At 59.5% G+C, this 22,621-nt stretch overlaps 2 protein-coding genes across 6 annotated transcripts; one reads left to right on the forward strand and one right to left on the reverse strand.

Moving 5' to 3' along the window:
- The first annotated feature begins 169 nt into the window (after positions 1-169).
- On the forward strand, positions 170-18,749 carry LRRC56 (leucine rich repeat containing 56). Its single transcript, XM_082629007.1, is given in 14 exon segments — positions 170-272; positions 2,062-2,135; positions 2,618-2,808; positions 4,864-4,951; positions 5,481-5,541; positions 13,819-13,915; positions 13,986-14,186; positions 14,895-15,165; positions 15,561-15,737; positions 15,817-15,881; positions 15,982-16,124; positions 16,352-16,485; positions 17,803-18,060; positions 18,063-18,749. Coding segments are annotated over 12 exon segments (1,779 nt in total). The 5' UTR covers positions 170-272; positions 2,062-2,135; positions 2,618-2,631; the 3' UTR covers positions 18,170-18,749.
- LMNTD2 (lamin tail domain containing 2) lies at positions 18,676-22,595 on the reverse strand. 5 transcript variants are annotated; one of them, XM_082628993.1, is made up of 12 exons: positions 22,347-22,595; positions 22,052-22,207; positions 21,683-21,754; positions 21,512-21,600; positions 20,921-21,222; positions 20,387-20,498; positions 20,082-20,271; positions 19,875-19,994; positions 19,594-19,790; positions 19,232-19,359; positions 19,088-19,140; positions 18,736-18,995 (listed from the first exon to the last, which is right to left on the reverse strand). In XM_082628993.1, the coding sequence occupies exons 1-12, from the start codon at positions 22,587-22,589 to the stop codon at positions 18,864-18,866; spliced, it is 1,794 nt and encodes a 597-aa protein (XP_082485119.1). In that variant the 5' UTR covers positions 22,590-22,595; the 3' UTR covers positions 18,736-18,863. The 5 variants fall into 5 exon arrangements, with proteins under 5 accessions (XP_082485117.1, XP_082485116.1, XP_082485119.1 ...); XM_082628991.1 differs by having other exon boundaries at positions 18,676-19,140; positions 19,875-19,937; XM_082628992.1 differs by having other exon boundaries at positions 19,875-20,271.
- Positions 22,596-22,621: the final 26 nt, after the last annotated feature.

The following is a 22,621-nucleotide window of genomic DNA, read 5'->3' on the forward strand; positions in this document are numbered from 1 at the left end:
CCTCCCAACCTGGTTGGCCGCCGCCCCGCCCGCCCTCCCGCCGGCCCTAGCAACCATTGCTAAGGGGCGCGGCTCGGCCTCGCGGAGCTGGAAGATTCCCGCGGCTCATGAATATTTGCAGATTCAGAGGAGGCCCCGCCCCCGTTGCCTTGGCGCCCAGGCCCCTCAACCTCGCGGCCGGAATAACAACCCCAAGTCGAAGAGAGCGCCCGGCGAAGGAGGGCGCCCGGGACCAAGCCCCCGAGGCTGGGGCACCGGGGCCAACCCCTCAGGTGAGAGCCGAGCGCGCCTTTGGGTCCGGGGCCGCAGGCTTCGCTGTCTCCTCCCGTGTGTGTGTGGGGGGGGGGACTGAGGCTGGGGATGGAGCAGAAAGACAGTGAGGTCCCAGTGATGCCCCAGTTGTCATATCTGGTCCCCTGGGGACCCATCCCACAACCCCTGGCCCTGCTGAGGGTCTCGCGGTCACCGGGACAGGAGGGACCCCAAGCCCTGCCTAGGGACCCACTCTGGGAGTTTCCATGATGAGGACCTAGGAGGGGAGAGGCCCTACCCTCAGAAGGGATAGCAGGTGGAGGGGACCCAGAGAGGTGATGAGCCCAGCCAGGAGCTGGTGTTAGTCTGGGCCGTGGAGAGAGAAAGGCCACCACATTTCCAACTTCGGGGTCTCACGGAGTGGCAGGGCAGGATGGGATCAGGGCCATGAACAGTGTGGACGGGTCCAGGCCAGTGAGTAGATGTGAAGGGATAGTGTCTCAATGGGAACCTCAGCCTCCACCCCAGGCCCTGCTCCTTGGACCCCAAGACCTTTAGCTAATCTGGACCCATACTCTGGGCCTAGTCATGGGCAGGACCTCAGGTCAGCTGTTCTCAGGCACAAAGGGAAGAGGGTGGCCCACTGGCGTCCCAGGCCACAGCCTGGCCAGCCCGTCCCTTTCCCAGAGCCCAAGGCTGGCAGCCCTGGGGTAGGTGGGGGCAGCATCTTCCTAGAGGGCCTGGTGCTGGGGTCCTCCTTTGAGGCTTAGGGCCTTTCACCAGCTGGAGAAAGGCAGGCAGCAGAGGAACTTTTGGAAAGAAATCCTGGCCAGAAATTCCGTGAGGCTCTTCGTGAGGCTCCCCTGCATGGCCTTCACCTCCTTGGGTCCTCGGTGTGTGGTCACTTTCCAGACAAGGGCACGTGGAGCCCGGGCAGCTTGTCCCAAGGCCCAGCACTCCCTCCCACCCTCTCTGTCAAAGGCTAGCTGACCACCCACACCCCGGGAAGGATGAATCTTGACCATCCACAGGGGGTGATAGACAAGAACAGTGGCCAGAAGCTGCATCTGCCACATTCACTGATTTGGGGGGGGGATATTCTTGAGCCCCTGTTCTGCACACTGGACATGGCAGGTGAGTGTCCTGCCCACACAGAGCTCACTTGCTGTCTCAGGCAAGGCACTCACTCGACTGAACCGAGGGCTGTAGAAGGGGGTCGGTCTTATAAGGTAGTAAGTCCAGGAAGGTCAGGAGGGAGCACAGGGGTAGGGGTCGGCGAGGCCCTGATCCAAGGTGGAGGGATGAAGCCAGGATTTCCATACAGACTTCAGAGATGATTCCAGGGTCTGGGGCCAGGCACAGGCATCTGTGTCTTTAAGGAGCAATGCCAGGTGAGCCTGGTGCAGGTGGACCACCTCCTGTGGGCCTGGTGGTAACGCCCAAGAGGGACAGGGTGCCTGGGAGGCCAGCCCACAGGGGATGGTCCAGAGCAAGAGGCTGGGGACCCCTTTTGGAGAGGGTAGAGTTGGGGATGGAGGGAAGTGGAGATTTGAATGAAGACCAAGCATTTGCATTGGATGGACCCAGAGGGACCCTAGTGTCGGTCACCCATATGGCTGTCTTCCCAGTCAGCCGGGCCAGGTGCCCCATCAGGATGGTTGAAAGGACCTAAGGGCCAGGCCCCAGGCTGACAGCCCCACACCTCTGCACCTGCTCACTTCTGGGCCCTGTGACCTTGGCCCAGCCTGTCCCACGTCCCTCGAGCATGGTGACCCGGCCAGGAGGCCAACCTGACTGTCTCTCTCGCAGGTGCTGCCTGGGGCCACATGCTGCCCTCTTGCCCAGATGTTTGACCCACGGTGGGAAAAAGCAGCTGCCTCCAGGTGAGGGGGTCTCAATGGGCACAGGGGTAGGGGGGGAGTGCCTAAGACCCTGGTCCTGAGCCCCCCAGGGTCGGAGACCATCAAGTGGAGAAGGACACACAGCACAAGGCCTGAGGCAGAGGCTTGCTGCTGGTTACAGCAGCACATGGGCAAATGGGACCTCGAGGCAGCCCCCCTCCCTGGCCTACATGGGGCCTCAGAGGGTAGGCCAGAGCTGGCACCCTGCATGGACCCTAAAGGATGGGCAGAAACACAGGGAGGGCGGCCTGCCCAGGCCAGGGGTGTGAGCCCAGGCTGAGAGAGGAGATGGCAAGGCCCCCGGCAGGCTGGGGCTTCACCATTACAGCCTTCTCTGGGCCAGAGGTGGGCTCCAGGGGCTTGTTGTGTGCGTGCATACATCAAGGGCTGCACAGGGTCTCGGCTGGGCTGTGGATCAGAGGAAGAGCAGAGGCTGATCAGCTTTACCCTCTGCCTACACCCAGCAGGTTGGATGTGAATGGACCAGGCCTGGGACAGAGCCCATGGGCCTTGGCCAAGCATAGCCAGTGTCCGAGTGCGGGCGCTGAGCTGGCAGAGCCGGCACAAGCCCCGCCCCCAGAGCAAGGCCCCAGGCAGCCGAGGGGGCAGCCACAGCGGGTGGCTGCCAGAGGAGCACCTGTCACCTGCCCGACTGGTGAGTGCCGGGGGGCTGGGCTCGGCCGCAGGGGCCCGCGTGGCTGACAGATGCCCTCGGCCCGCTGGGGCCCCTGCGCCTGCTCCACCCTTGGGCCAACCCCAGGTGCTTGGTGACACAGATGTCCCCCAGGAATTCAGGCCACAGAAGGGCCTGAGCCAGGCCCAGCCACAGATTTGCTGAGCCCCTACCGTGCGCTGGGCTCCAGGGACCCCTCCGTGAACCAGAGAGAAGGCCCCTCATTCCTGTGGGGAAAAGGGTGACAGCCCATCCAAGCGCGTGGCGCGCAGACTTAGGGAACCACGAGCAGAGGAGGGAGAGGCATCTGCAGGGCGGGGCATCCTGGGGTCCCACTGACCGCATCTGGCGCAGTTGTTGAAGGCTTTCTCCCAAACCTGGGATGCGGTGGCAGCCGCTTCCCACCCCAACCCTGGGGCCCAGCAGGTTCTGCAGAGCCCTTGTGACTGCAGGTTCCTGCCCAGTGACCCTAGAAAGCAGCCCTGCACCTCCTGGTGACCGGACCCCTTCCCTTTCTGGCCATGCCCCTCGCCCGTCATTGGCCACGCTAAGGGCCAGGCGCTCCCCAGCACCCCTCCAGCCCGCACAAACACTTGCACCCAGGTGAGGGACCCCTAGAGACCCTGGGGTGACGCACCCACCAACACTCGGCAGAAGGAAGCCTGGCTGCCTGAGGTCCCCACGCACTTTCCTGACCAACTCGGAGAAGGGTCCACGAGGTCTGGTCACTGCAGGTGGACAGGACACTCCCGCCGGCCCCCTCCCCACACCCCCCAGCAGCCACTGTGTGTCCGCCCTCCAGCCAGGCCTGCAGCGCCCGCAGCACCGAGGGTCCTGGTCCAGCGTGGACCCGTCACGTCAGGCCGCCGGCCCCCGCTGCTGCACGGGCTGGGTGCTGGGGACACGCCTTGATCAGAGCTACTCCGTCCACCCTGGGACCTCCCCCTCCCCCACCCAGCTCCTGGCTGGGGAGAGAGCCTGCCTGTGTGAGCGCGGCCCAAGCACCCCAGGTCCACCCTTGCTTCCTAACGTATTTGAGTCCAGTGCCCACCATGCCAAAGCGTGGCTGCTGAAGCATTTCCCTCAGTCGCTGGAACTGGGGGTCTCAGGCCTCTGTCCTCCCAGACCCTCCCGCATGTAGCCAGCATGTGGCAACTGGTTTCTCCCTGAGGCTGAGTCTTACTGAGTCATCCTAACTCCAAGCACTTCTTCGTTTTTTCTTTTACTGGTTTGAGCTGAGAAGCCATTTTATTTTCCAAGCCACGAGTTCCAGGACCCCTGGGCTCTCTCCACCAGCTCTGAACTCTGCCTTCTGTAAAACCTCATCAAATGCAGTGAACTGTGGCCAGCTCACTCTGCCCACAATTGCCTGGCACCTCTCCACCCCCATCACAGGTTCATTGTGTGCATCTTCTGCCATCCAGGTTACTACAGGAGACCCTTTTACCAAAAATTCCATTGTCACATGACCTGGGTCTCCATTCCTCCAGCTTCAGTAACACTCACGTCACACACCACCCCCACCAGTCCCCATCCAGTGTCACGTCACTTCATCATTTTGTTATGGTAGTTATTGGAGCTGCACCTAGGTCCCAAGTTTCGTATGAGTCAGCTATGGCTATAGTGATGCTACGTAACAGACAACCCCCAAACTCATCAGCTTACAGTGCAAGTGTACCGTCCATGGGTTTGAAGGAGGCTGGGGCTCGGCCGTGCCGAGCAGAGCTGGGCTCCAGGCCCCGAGCTGCACTGGGTCTGTTCCACGGGTCTTGTGAGGACACCAGCACACCTCAGGGCACACCCTTCTCTGGCAACGGCCCCACCAGCCACACAGGATCACAATCTCCACTCCTGTCACATCACACTTATCGTCCAGCTGGAGCCAATCATGGCCGCAGTCAACATGGGTGAGGCAGGGAAACGCCTGCCACCTGCTCCAGCCTTGCAGCCAAAAGCAGGAGTTTCCCGGGGGCGGGGGGCGGGGTGTGTGTGACTACTGTCCAGCTCTCAGGGCTGACTCCCCACCGACTCCTGCAGCAGGCCCTGGCCCAGGTGGATGACCTCCGACTGGTGAGCGTGCTGGAGTTGTGTGTCAACACCCACAAAAACAGCCTGGGGAACTTTGGTGAGAGCCACCCCCGTGCACACCCACCCCCATCACAGCCAGGCCGTGCTTGAAGGCTCGGTCTGCTCGGGCCCTGCCCACCAGGATCTGGTCTTTGGACCACTGCACCCACAGACCTGCCCTGCACCCCTCTCTCCAGAAACTGAGAACCCTCTCCCGGGGCCCTGAGAGCACGGGACACTGGCTGGGGGGGCCGTGCTCTGGAGCCCAGTGTGTGGTCTGGGCGTGCCCGCAGTTCCCCGTGGGAGGCGGCCTGGGGGCAAGACCCGCGCCAGCCAGGCTCCCCTCCCCGCAGAGTCCCATGGCCCCGTGGCCTTCTGTGTGCCTCTGCCCCCACGGGGTGCCTCCTGCACCCTCCCCTGCTGGCCTGCGTCATTCAAGCCGGGCCTCAGACATCAGCATGTGGCCCCAAGGCTGCCCCTGGGCCTCAGAGCAGCCGTCGGGCAGCAGGGGCCGAGGGGCACTGACGCCTCTGAAGGTGCAAAGGGCAGCAGGGCCTGCGCTGACCTCTCTTCCTGCGGCCCCACAGGGCTGCACCTGCCCAACCTCAGCCAGCTGAAGCTGAACGGTAGCTGCCTGGGCTCCCTGAGGTGAGTGTCCACCCCCCGCGGGGGTCACGGGGGAGGGCGTGCCGCTGGCCTGGGGGGGCGTCCTGTGCATCCCACTATCTCCGGCTCCCGGCCCTAACGCCCACCCCTGGTCACGTCGCCCACCCCTGGTCAGCTGGAGGCCCCGCTGAGGGTGACACCAGCCACCCGGAGCCTGCAGTCAGGGTCGGGCTGGTCACACCAGGTTTTGTGGCTGACGAGGTCTCCAGGGACCTCCCTGTGGTGCCCGGAAGGCTCCCACTGACCTTTGGCAGAGGACCCCCAACCCACGAGCCTGGGTGGCTCATCACCGACCAGCTTCTGGATTTGGGGCATCCCCACACCCCTCACCACAGTCCAGGGCTGTGTCCCCGTGCTGGTGGGGCCGTAGCTGGGGGTTGAGCCGGCCCCCATCAGCCCAGCAAGACGAACAGAGGAGCATGGCCACTGCTGCCCAGCCGGACTTCAGGCCCCACGTGAAACACAATAGCATCTTAATAGCTTAAAAGACAAAATGCAAAAATCAGGACAGATTAAGGTTTTTGCTTACTTCGTCGGGCTGGAAAGAACAAAGCTGAAGTAATATCAGAGTTTATTGGGTGTTTGAACAAAATGGGTGTCAGGAAAACCCTGCTGGGATTTTTTTTTGTTTTATTTTTTTATAAATTTATTTTATTTATTTATTTTGGGCAGCGTTGGGTCTTCGTTGCTGTGCGCGGGCTTTCTCTAGTTGTGGCGAGTGGGGGCCGCTCTTCATTGCGATGCGCGGGCTTCTCATTGCGGTGGCTTCTCGTGTTGTAGACGCGTGGGCCTCAGTAGTTGTGGCACACGGGCTTCAATAGTTGTGGCTCACAGTCTCTAGAGCTCAGGCTCAGCAGTTGTGGCGCACGGGCTTAGTTGCTCCACAGCATGTGGGATTCTCCCAGACCATGGTCCCCTGCATTGGCAGGCGGATTCCTAACCACTGCCCCACAAGGGAAGCCCAACCCTGCTGGTTTTATGCAGCCAGACAGCCGTCCTGGGGCAGTGGGAGGCCAGTCCCCATTCTAGAAAGTTCTCCTGATGTTTTAAATGGACTGTAAGTATCCAGTCATTTCCAGAGGAGATGATAAATGTATTCATTAAGCAGCCTTGCACGATTTTTCCTATTTGTACTGCTGTTTGTTGAATAAACATCAAAAAGAATTTGAAAAACACCTGAAAGCCTAGAAGTGGAAGCAAAGAAGATCAGAGGCCGCATGGCCCCCGTAGGCAGGGACAAGCAGGTGGATGCCAGCTTCCACGGCTCCTGCACGGCTCCTGGGCCTGCAAGGAAGGGTCTGGAAAGCAGGTTCTCAGAATTGCCTTTAGTACCGATACATGGTTCAGCAATATTCTGACAGAGACGTCAATACTTTAAGTTAACAAAGACAAAACAAAATCATATTTACTCCTTCATTATTAAGGCTTACAAAATTAGCTCAAAGAACAATAAAATATATAGAAAACATATAAAATAAAGGATGGAAACTACAAAGAGAAGTGGAAGGTATAAAATTAAGTATTCATTACCATTTGTAACAAAACAAAATATTTGATTTAAAAAAAAATCAATTCCAAGAAAAAATTAAATCATGATTTATATAAAACGTGTTCTGTTCCTTGATAACGACAGTGAAAAATGTAAGGAATCTTTAAGTTGTCTGTTAGCGAATCCTGAAACTTGGCCAAACGTTGTTTGCAAATCTCCACGGAGTGATAGTAAACAAATATTTGTAAAAGGAAGCTAATTCAATATGACAGTGCAATGAAGTAGTATTACAGCTTAGCTGATGACAGAGAGAGTCAAGACATTAAAACCTCAGGCAGTGTTATGAGGACGGGAAAGTAATTCTCATGTGACGGCTGTCGCTTCATCTGAAGCTGAGAGAGAATTCAGCCCCTGAAAGTGTCACTGACGTGAGGACAGATGGGGCTGGTTTCCAGGCCGGCCAGCATCCGACAAGAGCATCCTTCACCAGGACCACTGTGTGGGGAAACCACAGTAACAATCTTTGAAACTCAACAACTAACTTGGAGATAATTAAAATGATTGAAGGGACAGTTCTCACTACAACTTAATCGTGTGTGTGTCCCCTGAAGACTCTCCACCCTTCCTCCTCCCGTGAACTCAGACCATGGTGGCTTTCACTTAAACAGAAACCCCTCATTTTGATTTGTTCCAGTCCATCAGTTCTGGCTGGTATTGTGGGTGTTTTTTAGGTTTGTCCGCACCCCAGGGTCTTGGAGATATTCTACTTTTTCTTCTATTCATTTATGGTCTCACTTTTCATTTTTGGGTCTTTAATCCTACTTATCTGTGAGGTTGCTTCCACTCCTGATATGTGTTAATCATCGTAGTTTCCCTTTTTCCAAACTGACCTAGCTATTCCTGAGCACTTATTCTTGCATTTGAGTTTTGCAATCAGTTTGCTGGGTTTCACACACCCTTATCTTTCAGGATTTTGTTTTGTTTTGTTTTGGAATTTTAAAGTCACATGCTCATTTGGGTAAATTTTTACGTTATATACATCCATGAATATGGTATAGCTCTCCATTCATGTGTGCTTTAATGTTTTTAATAGAGTCTTTAAACTTCTTCTGTAAAGTTTATAGGTTAGAACGCTTTCAGCTGCAAGTTACAGAAACCTGCATCCAACCGGCCTGAGGAGTGAGAAATTCTTTATCCCTTAAGTGCCTAAGGACCATGGGGCAAACCCTGTTCTAAGCACAGAGGATATGTCAGGGAACAGAATAGGTGAGAATCCCTGTCTCTGAGGGCACACAAGGAGCCCGGTGGTGGCTCACGCAGCCGGTGGCCCCTCAGGATGTGGCCCCCATCCCCATGCCTGGGGCTGCTGCAGCCATGTTGGTGGGCTGAGGGAGTGTGGTAGCTAGTCTTCTAGGGTTGCTGAACAAAGCACCACGAACCAGGTGTCTTGAACAGCAGAAACTGAATCCCTCAGGTCTGGAGGCCACGAGTCAAGATCAAGGTGTATCTCCTTCTGAGGCAGAGGGAGAACCCAGCTCACTCCTCGCTCCTGGGGGTTTCCTGGCCACCTTTGACGTTCCTTGGCTTGTAGACTCATCACCCCAATCTCTGCCTTCAGCTCACGTGGCCTTCTTCTCCCTGTGTCCAGATCCAAATTTCCCCATTTTGTAAGGACACCAGTCATATTGGATTAGGGCCCACCTCACCTCCACCAATTACATCTTCAGAGACCCTGTTTCCACATCAGATCACATTCTGAGGTCCTGAAGGTTAGGACTCCAACATATGAATTTGGCGGGGTGGGGGGGTGGGGCGGGAGGATGCAATTCATCCCATAACAGGAAATGTGCCTTCCTGTGTCCATCAGTAAGAACAAGAAGGTTCCCAGCACTCTTCTGTGTTTCTTTGGCCAGAACTGTATCATGTATATACTCTCTTACACCAACCACTAGTAAGGGAATGGAATTATGATTGCAGTGAGCTAACCAGGACCCCTACCTGTGCACCCTGCTGCCACTTGGGACAGGGCAGGACACCAGCCTCCTCTGAAGGCAGGGCTCCCTGAAACCAGAACTGAATTAATTCCCACATACTTATAGTATTTTTATAATCATGGATGAGGGCCTGATTCTGCTGTATTCTGTTTGATTGTTGCAAATTTAGAGAAACACTATGCTGATTTAGAATAGATTTTTTAAATTATTATTTTATTAACTTTTATTGGAGTATAGTTGCTTTACAATATTCTGTTAGTTTCTACTGTACAGCAAAGTGAATCAGCTATATGTATACATATGTGCTCTCTTTTTTGGATTTCCTAGAATAGATTTTTTTTTTTTTTGGTTCGCGGGCCTCTCACTGTTGTGGTCTCTCCCATTGCAGAGCACAGGCTCTGGACACGCAGGCCCATCGGCCATGGCTCACGGGCCTAGCCACTCTGTGGCATGTGGGATCTTCCCAGACCAGGGCACGAACCTGTGTCCCCTGCATCGGCAGGCGGACTCTCAACCACTGCGCCACCAGGGAAGCCCTAGAATAGATTTTTTAAATCAATAAAACAATTGATTTTTATAAATGGGTCTATTACCTTTGGCAGTAGTGTACCTTTGTTTTGTATTTAACATTATTGCCAAACTGTCCTATTAATTCAAATAATTTGTTAATTCAGATGGGTTTCTGTATTGATGGTGATGTTATCAGCAAGTTACAAGTGCTATCTTTCACTCAAATCCTCCTGCTCCTTTTTCGTGTCTTATTGCTTTGGCCAGGATCTACTAGCCAGTACAATGTTAGACAGTGGCAATGACAGTAGCAGGCATCCTTGGTTTGTTCCCGATCTTAATGGGTATGTGTCTGGGTTCCTCTGCATCTATTGACATGGTCATAAAATGATATTTCTCCTTTAGTCTATTTATGCACTGGATTCCACTGACAGATTTTGTGATGGTAATTCATCCTTACATTCCTGCAGTAACACTACTTGATGAGTTATTTTTATTTTTTATTTTTTATTTTTATTTTTTTTGCTGTACGCGGGCCTCTCACTGTTGTGGCCTCTCCCGTTGCGGAGCACAGGCTCCGGACGCACAGGCTCAGCGGCCATGGCTCACGGGCCCAGCCGCTCCGCGGCATATGGGATCCTCCCAGACCGGGGCACGAACCCGTATCCCCTGCATCGGCAGGCGGACTCTCAACCACTGCGCCACCAGGGAGGCCCTGATGAGTTATTTTTAAATCACTGTAAAGTTAAAATAATATTTGCTTTGAAATTTTCACATCAGTCTTCATGAGTGATAGTGCATTAATGCCCCAGTTTGTACTTCTCTGGTCCTGGAATCAAGGACTGACTCAGACGGGGCCCTCCCTTTTATTGTTCTCTTCAACTGCTTAATTTTTTGAAACTTCCTGTACAGGAAATTATTGTGGAAGATAGAGATTGTCTATTCCATGATAGATCTTATTTTTAAAACTGATCCAGATCCGGGGACTTGGTGGGGGTGGGGCGAGGGGTGTTAATCACTTTAATTTCTTTAGTGGTTATTAGTCTAGTTTTCTTTCTTTTGGCACCAGCTTTGTCTAGTTTCCAAGAATGTTGGTATAGAGTTTGTTCATAATGGTTTTTGTTATTTTAAATTGCTGCTATAGCCATAATTATTCCTCTTTTTAAGTTCCATACATTTATTTGCATCGTCCCTCTGTTCATCCTTGATCAGTCCTGCCAGAGGATTGTCTATTAAGTTTTTAAAGAATCAGCACTGGGCTCTGTTAATCTTCTCTATGGTTTTTCTAGTTATTACTGGTTCTATTCTAATCTTGATTACATCTTTCCTTCGTGTTCTTTTGTTATTTGCTGTTGTTCTTTTTCTGGCTCCTTGAGCTGAATGCTTAGCTTAATTGTTCTACTCCTTTCAGTTTTTTGATAAATATATTTAAAGATCTAACTTTCTAGGGCTTCTCTGGTGGCGCAGTGGTTAAGAATCCGCCTGCCAATGCAGGGGACACAGGTTCCAGCCCTGGTCCGGGAAGATCCCACATGCCGTGGAGCAACTAAGCCTGTGCGCCACAACTACTAAGCCTGCTCTCTAGAGCCCGCGAGCCACAACTACTCAGCCCACATGCTGCAACTACTGAAGCTCGTGCGCCTAAAACCCGTGCTCCACAACAAGAGAAACCACCGCAATGAGAAGCCCACGCACCACAACAGAGAAGCCCCCGCTCACCACAACTAGAGAAAAGCCCGCATGCAGTAACGAAAACCCAATGCAGCCAAAAATTAATTGATTTTAAAAAATAAAAATAAATAAAAGAATCCTGGAGGGCAGCTAGCAGAGGTTGGCATGTGCAGAATTGTAATCTTTACAGAAGTGAAGAGAAACAATAGAACCTAACAGATGTTTAAACAATAAAGAAAACTTGTCAGACATAAAAGAAAACTTTCAATCTACAGATTGAAATAAAAAACTGAAACTGAATTGCCAACCCTGAAACATATCCTAATAAAGTTCTTGGACTTCAAGACACAGATCATATTGGGGGCAGCCAAGGAAAGAGATCAAGTCTTCCTTTAAGAAGAGAAATAGGGGCCTCCCTGGTGGCGCAGTGGTTGAGAGTCCGCCTGCCGATGCAGGGGATACGGGTTTGTGCCCCGGTCTGGGAGGATCCCATATGCCGCGGAGCGGCTGGGCCCGTGAGCCACAGCCGCTGGGCCTGCGCGTCCGGAGCCTGTGCTCCGCAACAGGAGAGGCCACAACAGTGAGAGGCCCGCATACCGCAAAAAGAAAAAAAAAAAAAAAAAAAAAAAAAGAAGAGAAATAAAAGGAAGTTTTCCTCAGACTTCTCCATAGCAACACTCAAAGCCAGAAGACAGTAGAATGATGTCTACATGGCCCAGCAGAAAGACGGTATGAATCAAGAATTTCATACCCAGCCAACATTTTGGAATGAGTAAGAGATTAAGGAAAATAGTTTGATTAGCCCCTCTTGAAAGAATCATGAGACGCAAATTTCAGCCAATTAAAAGATGATTGGGGGCTTCCCTGGTGGCGCAGTGGTTGAGTCCACCTGCCAATGCAGTGGACATGGGTTCGTGCCCCGGTCCGGGAGGATCCCACATGCCGCGGAGCGGCTGGGCCCGTGAGCCATGGCCGCTGGGCCTGCGCGTCTGGAGCCTGTACTCCTCAGCAGGAGAGGCCACAGCACTGAGAGGCCCGCTTACTGCAAAAAAAAAAAAAGATGATTGGAAAATGCATTGAAGGCAATAGACTGGGGAGGAACATGGAATCTCTGTAACTAAAGGTGGAGATTATGGTAACAGAACAGAACTTTAAAAACGCAACATACAGGTTAATCGGTGGATGAGACGTAACCGAAGGAGAATTTGTGAACCGGAAGATGGGCCCCAGCGATGCAGAAAGGTGAGGCGGGCCAGGAACACCTCAGAAGTGAGGTTCCTTCACGTGGACCAGGGGAGCAGGCAGAGCCCCTAAAGCAGGAGGAAGAGCAGATGCCAAGACCCGGCGCGCCACAGTGCAGGTATGATTCAGGACCATGGGGAGACCAGAGCTGCTGGAGCCGGGGCAGGGAGGGCAGGGCGCCAGCAAGGACCAACGTGTGCCACCTCATCACCGCAGGGAAGCCCCTCACCTCAGCATCTCCAGTGAGTCAGCATTTCCAGGCAGCATTTCAGACCCTCATTCCCAGTCTGAATGCCCAAGAAGCTATTAATAGTATAATTAGGAATATAGCAATACCCCCAGCATGAAAGGGAGAAGTCAGGACAAACCCACAGGACCCCAGAGGAAGCAGACAATGCCAGGAGGGGAGTAAAACATCCAGGCACCTTCAGTGAATGCTCTGAGAGACACGGAAGAAGACGTGGCTTCTTTGCACCCTCAAAACAAGAACAGAATGCCATGAAATAAGATCAGAGAACAACGAAGGGCGCTTGGGAATTAAATGTATGAGGGCTGACAAAAAATGTTACCAGCATTGTTGGAAGAGGAGGGAATCTCCCAGAAAGCAGAGGAAAGGCAAAGAGATGGAAATGGGAGAGAGAAGGGATGAGAACAAGCTCCTTCTCAGAGACCACACGTGAGAGGCTGAGCTCCAGATATGAGAGCAGAGACCGCGAGGAGAAAAAATACAAAAGGGAACATCCCAGAAGCTGGTGGAAAGGATGTGCAACAGTGGGCTGGTGCCCAGACAGGAGACAAGGGCCACCCAGGCTGAGACGACCCTGCGGGCAGAGGTGGGGCCCACTGAGGTGGGGGGCAGATGGGAGAGCCCCAGCCTGCCCACTGGCAGGGGAGCGGCCGCCAAGGGAGGGTGGCACAAACAAGTCCCAGGTGGGGGCAGGGGGAGGGGCTGTGACACAGGGAAATCATCCACAAAAAAGGCCGGGGGGAAAGAGGGAGGGAGGACACCCCGGCTGACCCCGCTGGGGAGGGGACATCTCGCCCACACCTACTGCAGCGGGCAGCGGCCGTCTAGCACGAGGGCAGCTCCTGCAGCCAGGCCCGGACCCTGCAGGGGTTGGATAAGGTGCCCAAGACAGGCGGCTGCAGCCAGGAGGGAAGACAGGGGGCTGGGGGCTCTGGAGCCCCTTCCTCGGCCTGGAGGCCACCCAAGCCAGTCACAACTGTCCCTGAACCTGGAGACAGACAGATGTGGGTGGCGGCTGGGCAGGAGGCATGGCACAGGGCCTTCACGGCCACCGAGACACGACCCTCCGCCCCAGGACCGCACTGACCAGCCAACCCTACCCTCTGCAGGGACCTGGGCACCTCCCTGGGCCACCTGCAGGTGCTGTGGCTGGCTCGCTGCGGCCTGGCTGACCTGGATGGCATCGGCTCCTTCCCGGCCCTGAAGGTGGGTCTGCGGCGCTCTGGGGGGTGCAGGAGGCGTGGGGGCCCTGACTGAGCCCCCTCATGCCCCCCAGGAACTCTACCTTTCCTACAACGACGTCTCGGACCTGAGCCCGCTGTGCCTGCTTGAGCAGCTGGAGGTGCTGGACCTGGAGGGCAACTGTGTGGAGGACCCGGGGCAGCTGCGCTACCTGCAGCTGTGCCCGCGGCTGGCCACGCTCACCCTGGACGGCAACCCGCTATGCCTTCGGCCCGGCCCCGGCCCCATCCACCAGGTGGGCACCGGGCGGGGAGGCGCTCTGTAGCTCCAGCCTCTCGGCCCGGGCACTGCTTTGCCCACCTGAACGCCGGCCGGGTCGCAGGGGATCCCAGGGCACACGCCTAGGGCACACCCGCCTGTTGCCGGGGGCTTCTTCACTGGGAGCTCATTCCCATGTTGCTGGAGGCCCAGCGGCTGCCAGCTTGTCCTCCTGGGCCAGGACCAGACTCCGAAGGGCCACGCGTACACCCCAAGAGGTCTGTGCACACGCCATGGGGAACCACGCGTGTTCTGTACAGTCTGCACGTAGAGTCATGTACGTGAGCACGCACGCTCACATACACACACCCGTGCAGGCCCCGTGCAGAGGCAGCCCCACCCCCTGCAGCACTGCTCATAAACCGGGGGCCTGTGCACATTGCCCGCGGCTGCACACCCCCCTGCACTGCCCATGCACACCCAGAGCTCACACGCCTGCCCAGCTACTCGTGGTGCCCGTGCACAGCGGCTGCCCACTGGGCCGGAGCTCTGAGTTCAGGGCAGCTCCGCAGGCCAGAGGGCACCCCTGGACCCTGGCAGTGAGCCCAGAGAGTGAGGTCATGCATGGGTAAGAGCCCAGGGTCCCTGCAGTCCCTGCTGTCCCAGAGTGACCCTGGCTGGCCTGGCAGCCTGGGCAGAGAGAGATGGCATCCCCAACCCCCAGCTCCCCTGCACTGCCCCCCAGCAGGTCTGGGGGCAGCGGCTACAGGGCGATGCTGGCCTGACGGGCCCACCGGACGCAGGCCTGCCACCCCCACCGCAGGCGCCCCAGGGCTACAACTACCGGGCAGAGGTCAGGAAGCTCATCCCCCAGCTGCAGGTCTTGGATGAGTTGCCGGCCACACACACACGCCTGCCGACCTCCCGGAAGCTGGACCACGACTGGCTCATGGTGAAGGAGGCCATCAAGGAGGGCAGCGTCCTGGACAGCCTGCTCCCCGGGCTGGGTACAGACGGTAGCAGTACAGGGGCCTCGGGCTGGGGCTGCCCCAGGAGAGGGCTCCACCCCCCCCCACGGGCCCCGCCCACAGGTCTCTCAGAGACGGAGAGCCGCCTCGTGTCCCTTCTCAGCCTCGAACCCCCCGCCCCCCCCAGCCTGCTCCATCCCCAGAGCCCTGCACACCCACCCCCAGGCCAGGACACCCTCCCTGTGAGCCACCCTGGTGGGGGCTTCCCCAACCATCCTCAGGGGGAAAGGAGGGCCAAACCTGCCCCCTGGTGGCGCTGGGCCTTGGGCACATGGATGCTGGGTGGTGGGGGGCCCTGCTCCGTGGACAGGGTTCACCTTGGGGGATCCTGGGTGGCCGGCTGGCGTGGGCCTTGATGACCTCTGATTTTGACTGTTGTGCAGGTTCTCCCCACAGATCCCCCGTTTGGAGACGCAGCCCCGAGCTATGCTCACCTGAGACCCAGCGCAGGGCCCCCAGGCCCTGGCCCCACTCCCTGCTGGTCCCCGGGGGCCCCCTGCCTGCAGGCCTTCTTCCCCAGGGCCCAGCCCCAGAGGACGACGCCAGCAGCCTCACCCACGGTAGGCGACCCACCTCGGCGTGAAGCTGCCCTGTAGCCCCTCAGCCCCGAACTAGGCCCAGCCGCACCCTCTTCTTCAGGTGCCAGCAGGGTCCTCTGTGGAAACCCCGCCAAAGGCCTGCAGGAGCGCCGGCACCAGTGCCAGGTACAGCCTGCTCCCCACAGGGGGCCGTGCCCCGGCCTGACGGCGCCTGCCCCAGCACCCCCCGAAGGCCGTGCCCCTGAACCAGCCCATCCCTCCCCAGGCTGGGGCACACCCAGAGAGGCTGCCGCCTCCCGGGCCCGAAGACCTGGCTGCCCGGGCCTCCACCCCAGGGCCTGACCCTGCAGGCAGCTGCCACCTCCTGGCCTCGGCCGGGCTTCCAGCCTTGAGGGAGCTACACCTGCGGTGGGTGCTCACTGCCCCCCAGCCTGGCCCCACCACCCTGTGTGTCCCGACCGGTGGGGGCTTCTGGCTGGGACCTGCCTTGGCTGAGTGCTTGCTGGTCCTCCCGGTGGCTGGATGGGCCGGTCATGGGAGCCCAAGGCTGGGGCACCAGCCCGGAGCCACACTCATCTGGGATTGGCTCCAAAGGAGGGGCAGGGCTGCAGCCTCTCCCCTTCCCCGCACCCCAGTCCCCTCCCCAGTAGGTGCCTGGAGTCCCGGGAGGAGGGGGCCGCCGCCCCCAGGGGCCCACAGAAGGGCCCTGAAGAAGAGCAGCACAAGGCTGGGCCCAAGACTCGCCCCAGCCCCCTGAGCCTGGCCCCAGGTACCGGCGTGACCGCGCACACAGGCTCAGACCAGCTCTGCCCGCTCCTCAGCCAGGCTCTGAGATGGGTGGGACGGGGAGGTCCTCTCTTGGGGGTGGGGTCTCACGACCGAGGGGTTCCAACCCCAAGTCCCCCTCCCCTGAGCCCATGGGACCATGTGGCCACCGGGGCTGGATGAGAGAGAGAGAGAAGGCCCTCCAGAGAAGGGCAGTGTGAGCAGAGGCCAGAGGGGTCCTGAATGAAAGAGCAAGTGGCCCCGGGGTGGGGGCAGTGAGGGGCCAGGACCAACAAGCAGGACAGACCCGCCAGAAGTCCTGAGGGGAGCATGGCACAAGGCCAGCAAAGGGAGCAAGGCCACCAGACGGGCAGGAGACCAAGGTGGGGAGGGGTACCGCCCTTCCTCTGCAGACAGGGCCTGTGCTGGGCTTGGGACACAGAATTAAGCCAGGGCGAGGCCCTCCCTCAGGGACACTGGCTTCAGAGTACCATGGCTGAGAGGAGCAAATGCAGGGCCTTGAGGCAGAGAGACCCCTCACCCAGCAGGCCTCAGGGAGGCTTCCTGGAGGAAGGGTCTGAACCGACTGGCAGAACAGCTGGGTGGGCAAACCCGGGGGGGGGGCATTGTAAGCAGGGGCCACAGGAGTGTAGGCTGCAAGATTGGCCCAATGACCCTCCAGGGTGGCGTGGCATTGGGGGCGGGTTCGCATCAAGGAAGCCAGGATGGAGCAGGAATAGGGCAGGTCAAAGCTCTGCACTTCCTGTGCTGGCTGCGGCCTGCAGGGAGGGGCTGGGGAAGGTGGGCCCTGAGACAGCCAGGAGGGCTGGAGAGGCGGAGGGGGAGCAGGCAGGCAGCCAGGAGGAGTGGCTGGAGGGGTGACAGCCAGCGAGGGACAAAGGGGTGCCAGGACCTCCTACTCCAGTCCGGGTCCGGGTGGGCTCTGGGCGGCCACAGACACACCCACCCAGCCTGCCCTCAGGTGGGTGCCAGGGCCTCGAGATAGGGGAGGTTTGGGAACTGCCCCAGGGCCACCAGCCTGTGAGCATGCCCTGGGGGACAGGACCCAGTGACACAAAGCCAGAGCCCAGACTTCCCCAGAGGTGGGTCCAGCTCAAGCAAAGGTCAGAGGTCACAGGGCCGAGGGGCCACAACTTCCCTGGGGAGCACAGGAAGTGGGGCAGTGGGGTGCTGCCTTGGGGGGGGTGAAGGGCTAAGGGGAGGAGCCACAGTGGACACTGCAGCCCTGCCCATGGTGACCGCCCCAAGTGACTCCTTGGGGGCCCTTGTCTGACATGCTGTCTCTTTCCTTCTTTCCCAGAGCCTTCCAGGACACTGGGCTACAACCTGACCCCCTCTCCTCCCAAGTCCCTCATGCCATCTGACAGGGGCAGCAGCTCCTGGGGGTCCGCAGATCTGCAGTTCCGGGGGCGTCGCCTCAGAGCCCTGGGTAGTCTGGGGCCTAGCCTGGGTCAGGGGCTGGCTGCAATGACTGCTCTGAGAGCCCTAGAGGTGGCCTCAGGCCCCAGCCCTCAAGCCGAAGGCTGTCCAGGCCCAAAGCCAGCACCAGATCCAGCAGCCAGACCCCCAGCCTCCGGTGCATGCCGCACCTGAACCTCATCTCATCCCAGCCCAACCCCAGCCCTAGCGTACACCACTACCCACTGCCAGGCTGGCCTGGGCAGTAGGCAAGGCCCCCAGGGCGATCATGGGAGCCCCCGTGTGAACTCTGGCCTCACAGAACCCAGAGGACCTGGGCGGGTGTGTTGCGGGGTGGGAAGTGAGCCTGGTCCAGTAGAGGACCCTCTTGGTAGAAGGAAGTTGGGACCACCAAGGGTGGGAAGAGGGAGAGCCCAGGAGAGGATGGTCCAACTCGCCACCGCTGGCCCAGGTGCCCACCTCTTCCGTATGCCCTGGCCTTCCCAGGAGGAGCAGGCCTGGAAGAGAGCAGACTGGGCCCAGGCCGAGGTGGCTGGAGCTGGGCCCTGTCCATCCCCTGGCCAGCCCTCCAGCCGCCCCAGGGCTCTGAGCCACCCTTGGGTTGCCGTGGTCCCGAGCAGAGGCGCTTGCCCTAGGCCAACCAGGGTGCGACCACGCCTCCCATCCCTGGTGGACTTGTGGGGTTCTCCGCGCGGGGACGGGGTGGCCAGCTCCCTCCTCTTGGGGCCGGATACCCGGAAACCAAGCGAATCATTTTCGACTCTCAGGTGTACAGAAATGCGGTTTACTTGGTAGGCGGCGTTGGTTCAATAAACTATGCAGCTGGCACCGCCTGCCTCCGGCGCTTTCTCCCCGCCCCGCCCCGCCCCGCCCCGCCCCGCCCCGCAGCCACAGTCGTGGAGACGCGGGAGCACAGAGCCGGGGCCGCCGCCCTGCCCGGCCCTACACCGGCCAGCGCGAGTCCGCGGTGATGGGCGGGCAGCTGAGGAAGCGGAAGCCGAACCTGCTCTCGGCCGTGCTCTGCACCGACAGCGCCACCATCGGACAGCCGCGGTCCACGCTCTTCCGGCGCACCTGGGGGGGCGGAGCCTGAGTGGCCGCAGGGCGGGGCGGGGGCGGGGCCGGGCCGGGCCGGGGGCTGCCCAGACACCCGCGCCAGCACTCACCCGGACCTTGTGTTCTTTCCTAGCCTGGCAGTCCTCGAGGCCCAGCCCGGCCTCTGCGCGGGACAATGAGGGTGTGGGGTCGGCCGGCCGCCCCCTTCTCGCCGTCCGCCCCTCCCTCCACGTCCCTCCCTGCTGCGCGCTCACCGGGGATGGGGATGGGGCTGGCGGGCAGGAGCTTTGGGTGGGTCTCGTTGGCGCCCTCGGGCCGCGCTAGCACCTCTCGCTGGCGGAGGAGCTTTCTGGTGCTCAGGCGGGGCAACTGGACCCGCGTCCTGGGGGGAAGGGCGGTGAGGGGGGTCGTGAGAGACAGAGCCTGTCCGCGGGAAGGGGTGGTTCTGGAGGGGATAGGGCCAGGGGAGGTGGAGGGGAGTCCTGAATAGCTGGAGGGTGGTCCTGGCAAGGGCGGGCCTTGGGGAGGTGGGGGACAGTCCTAGCAGGGGGTCTGGGGTCTTTGTCGAGTCTAGGCCTGGGGAGGAGGTATGGACTGGGGGACCCGAGGTCCCCACCCCGGCCTCCGGCGCCCGCCCCGGGCCTCCTGCACCAGACCCTTGCGCGGGGGTCGAGGCAGGGGCTGCTGCTCCGCGAGGTCAGCACCGGGCCGGGCCTCTGAGAGCGGGAAACGGTCGATGGACAAGTCGGTGTTGTCGGCGGAGATCCTGCACACGGGGGTCACGCAGTGCGCGGCCTGGTGCTCGCTGAGGACCTGCGGGGTCGTAGGGGACACGGTGGTCACCTCCACCCCGCAAAGCCCGCCCTTCCCACCACCCCCGCTGGGACCCGCACTGACCTCGCCTTGGGGGTTCAGGAGGAGGGTCACGCAGCCTCGGCTGGAGCGGAAGTGGACGGGCTCCTGGCCCAAGGAGGAGGGTGGCTGCTGCTTGGTGCTGCCCGGCGCCTCGCCCCGCACCTGGGGACGGCTTCGGCGGCGGGTGTGGGGTGAGGGGCCGGCGGCGGCGGGGGGCCGGGGAGGGGCCGCGCGGGGAGCGAGACGCACCGTGATGTGGTGCCTTGGCTCCAGCAGCGTGCTGGGCGGGAAGCGGTACATGCACACGGGGAAGTCGCGCACCAGCTGCTGCAGCACGAAGCCACCCAGGTCGGCCGTGTCCTCTAGCGACTGGGTGAGGATGCGCACGAACCTCCGGCGGTGGCTCACCGCCATGATCTTCAGGCAGGAGCCCGTGGGGCTGGGGCGGGAGCGCGGGCAGGGGAGCTGTGCCGAGACGTTCGGGCCCCTCCCACCGTGGTCCCGCTAGGAGACCTGCTCCTGCCCTTGCGCTCGGGGCTGGCTCCCCTCCTCACCTTGGACAGCGCCCGGAATGCCGGGGGTGGGGATCCGCACTGGACTCAGGCTCCTGGCCCTTCTTGCCCTGCCTGTCCGAGTGGGTTTTCCGGAGATCCAGGGAGAGGCGGCCTGTCCAGGAGGGGAGCCCCAATATGGAGGGTCCACTGGGGACATCTCCTGTGAGGCCTGAGCTGGCCCACAGCGCCCTGAGGTTCCACGTGGGAGAGGAGCAGCACCAGGCAAGGGTCGGATCCCAGACAGGAGAGATGGCTGGACCCAGGAGGCTGAGGGAAGCAGAGGAGTGCCTGGCAGTACTTGTTGGGGCGTGGTGGGGGGACGTGGATTCAAGCCAGAGCACAAAGGCAGTGGCAGTAGACCTCCAAGACCACCTTAACCCCTAGGGATGTGGCTGGAAAGGCCCCCAGCTGCCTCAAACTGGGCTACTGTGAAAGCCCAGAGGGTGGGGGACGCCCTTTAGGACTTTGGGCAGAGATCACAGTCCTGCGGGGATGGGAGGGGGGAGAAACCAGGGGAGACCCGCCCCACTCCACCTTCCGATGTTGCTTGACTGTCCCCGCAGAGGCCCTGTGCCTGTGCCTCCATCTGCTCAGCAGTGTGGCCTGGCGCCTGGAGAGGGTCCCCTGTCACTTTCTGCACGTGGTAACGTGCAGCCAGCAGGCAGCTGCTGGACTCGGAGTCGGCAACCCTGGAGCTGCTGGTGCCCACCAGGGGCAGGGAGCTCCACTCGACGCTCTTGAGACAATGCTGCCTCTGCTGGCAGTACAGCTCTGAGTTCCACTGGTCAGGCTGTGTAGCTGGTGGGAGCTCTGGGAGCGGCGGGGCCCGGGGGTGCCTGCAGGCCAAGATCAGCTCGCTGCCCGTGGCTTCAGCTCCTGGACCCCAGCCCTGCCCCCATCCAACCTCCATAAGGAGGGCAGGGCACACCAAGTTGTGGCCCCAGTCCCTAGGATCCAGCCTGGGCAAAGGGCTCATGGCTGGACAGAGATGGCCCCAGAGCCCTTTCCCTTCTAAGTGACCTGTCCAGGGACACTCAGGGGTGGAACTTGGAGTTTGGTCCATACCAACCAAGGCAAGCCCTCCCCTCCCCTCCCCCCTAGGGAGTCCCCACCCAGTGCAGTTACTTTTGATCTGAGCTGGACTTGAGGTTGGTGAAGAGGTTAGGGTAGCAGTGGCCGATGCTGTTCCAGTCCACATCCTCCAGCCGGAAACCCTGGCCAGGGAGCGACAAGCACATGACCTGACCCTCCCGCAGGGCTGCAGAGCCAAGAACACACCTGGAGGGCCTTGCGTACCTCCCCAGCAGTGGGGGACCGATCGTTCTCAGAGAGGTCACTGGGGTCCATCAGGGTCTCTGCCGTCACCACCTGCAAAAGGGGCAGCAGGCTGGGGGGAAGCACTCCCCTCTGCCCAAGGTCACTCTCCCCTCTGACCTCCCCAGTGCTGGAGGCATACACTTGCTAAGTAAGTGTCGGGACTACAGGGCTTGTAGCTCCTCCCTGCCCCAGGCTCGGTCCGGTTCCAGAGGCAGCCTGAGGGGGGCAGGCCTCCCAGGCAGCCCAGGGATCCCCAGCGGAAGCGCCAGTCTCAAGGGGACATGCTAGCTGTCGGAGGGAAGACCAAGGAGGGCGGGCTTGGGGGGGCCACCCAGGGGCCAGGCTCACCTCTACACTGCCCGTGGAAGACCGCAGCATGCAGCCCACCCAGGAGAAGCGGGCCAGCTGCAAGAGGCAGGACTTCTGCAAGGCCTGCAACTCGGCCTCCAGCTGCCGCAGCGTGTTTCCGGTCTGCAGCAGCCGCTCCTCCAGGTGTGCCTTCTCCTGCTCGGGGAGGGCCCAGAGGTGGGAGGGGCCTTCTACAGACCCTGCCGGCCAAGGCGAACCCCTACCTGCCCCCCACCCCCATCCTCACCCCGGCTTGGGTCCCATACCCCACTCCCTGATCCCACCTGCCCCTCACCAGCTGGGCCTGTTCCTTCTGCTCTTCTAACTCCAGAGTCAGCTTTTGGACCTGGTTTTGCAAGAGCTTCCGGCTGCGCGAGCTCCTGGGGGAAATGGCAATCTCAGCAGCCCCCACCTCTGGGTCGGCAGCCAAGGAGAGAAGGAGGGGCTCTTCTTCACTGTCATTAGGGGCCTGAGGGCACAGAGTGCAACTGGGCCAGGCCAGGTCAGGCCCTGAAGAGGTCTGGGCTGGAGGTGGCATCTAGGTTGGGCTCAGCACCCACGGACATGTTC

The sequence above is a fragment of the Mesoplodon mirus genome, assembly GCF_964341445.2.
Source record: "Mesoplodon mirus genome assembly, chromosome: 7".
NCBI classification, from domain to species: Eukaryota; Metazoa; Chordata; class Mammalia; order Artiodactyla; family Ziphiidae; genus Mesoplodon; species Mesoplodon mirus.

What these genes read in the sequence shown, in the direction of transcription:
- LMNTD2 (XM_082628990.1), bottom strand. Translation starts at nt 22,589, where the DNA reads ATGCCACCTCCAGCCCAGACCTCTTCAGGGCCTGACCTGGCCTGGCCC. An exon ending in GGCGGGCGCCGGAGGCCGGG is followed by an intron (nt 19,360 to 19,593) that starts GTGGGGACCTCG and finishes CCTTCCCCCCAG; the next exon opens with GACGCGGGTCCAGTTGCCCC. An exon ending in CAGCCCCATCCCCATCCCCG is followed by an intron (nt 19,141 to 19,231) that starts GTGAGCGCGCAG and finishes TGTCCCGCGCAG; the next exon opens with AGGCCGGGCTGGGCCTCGAG.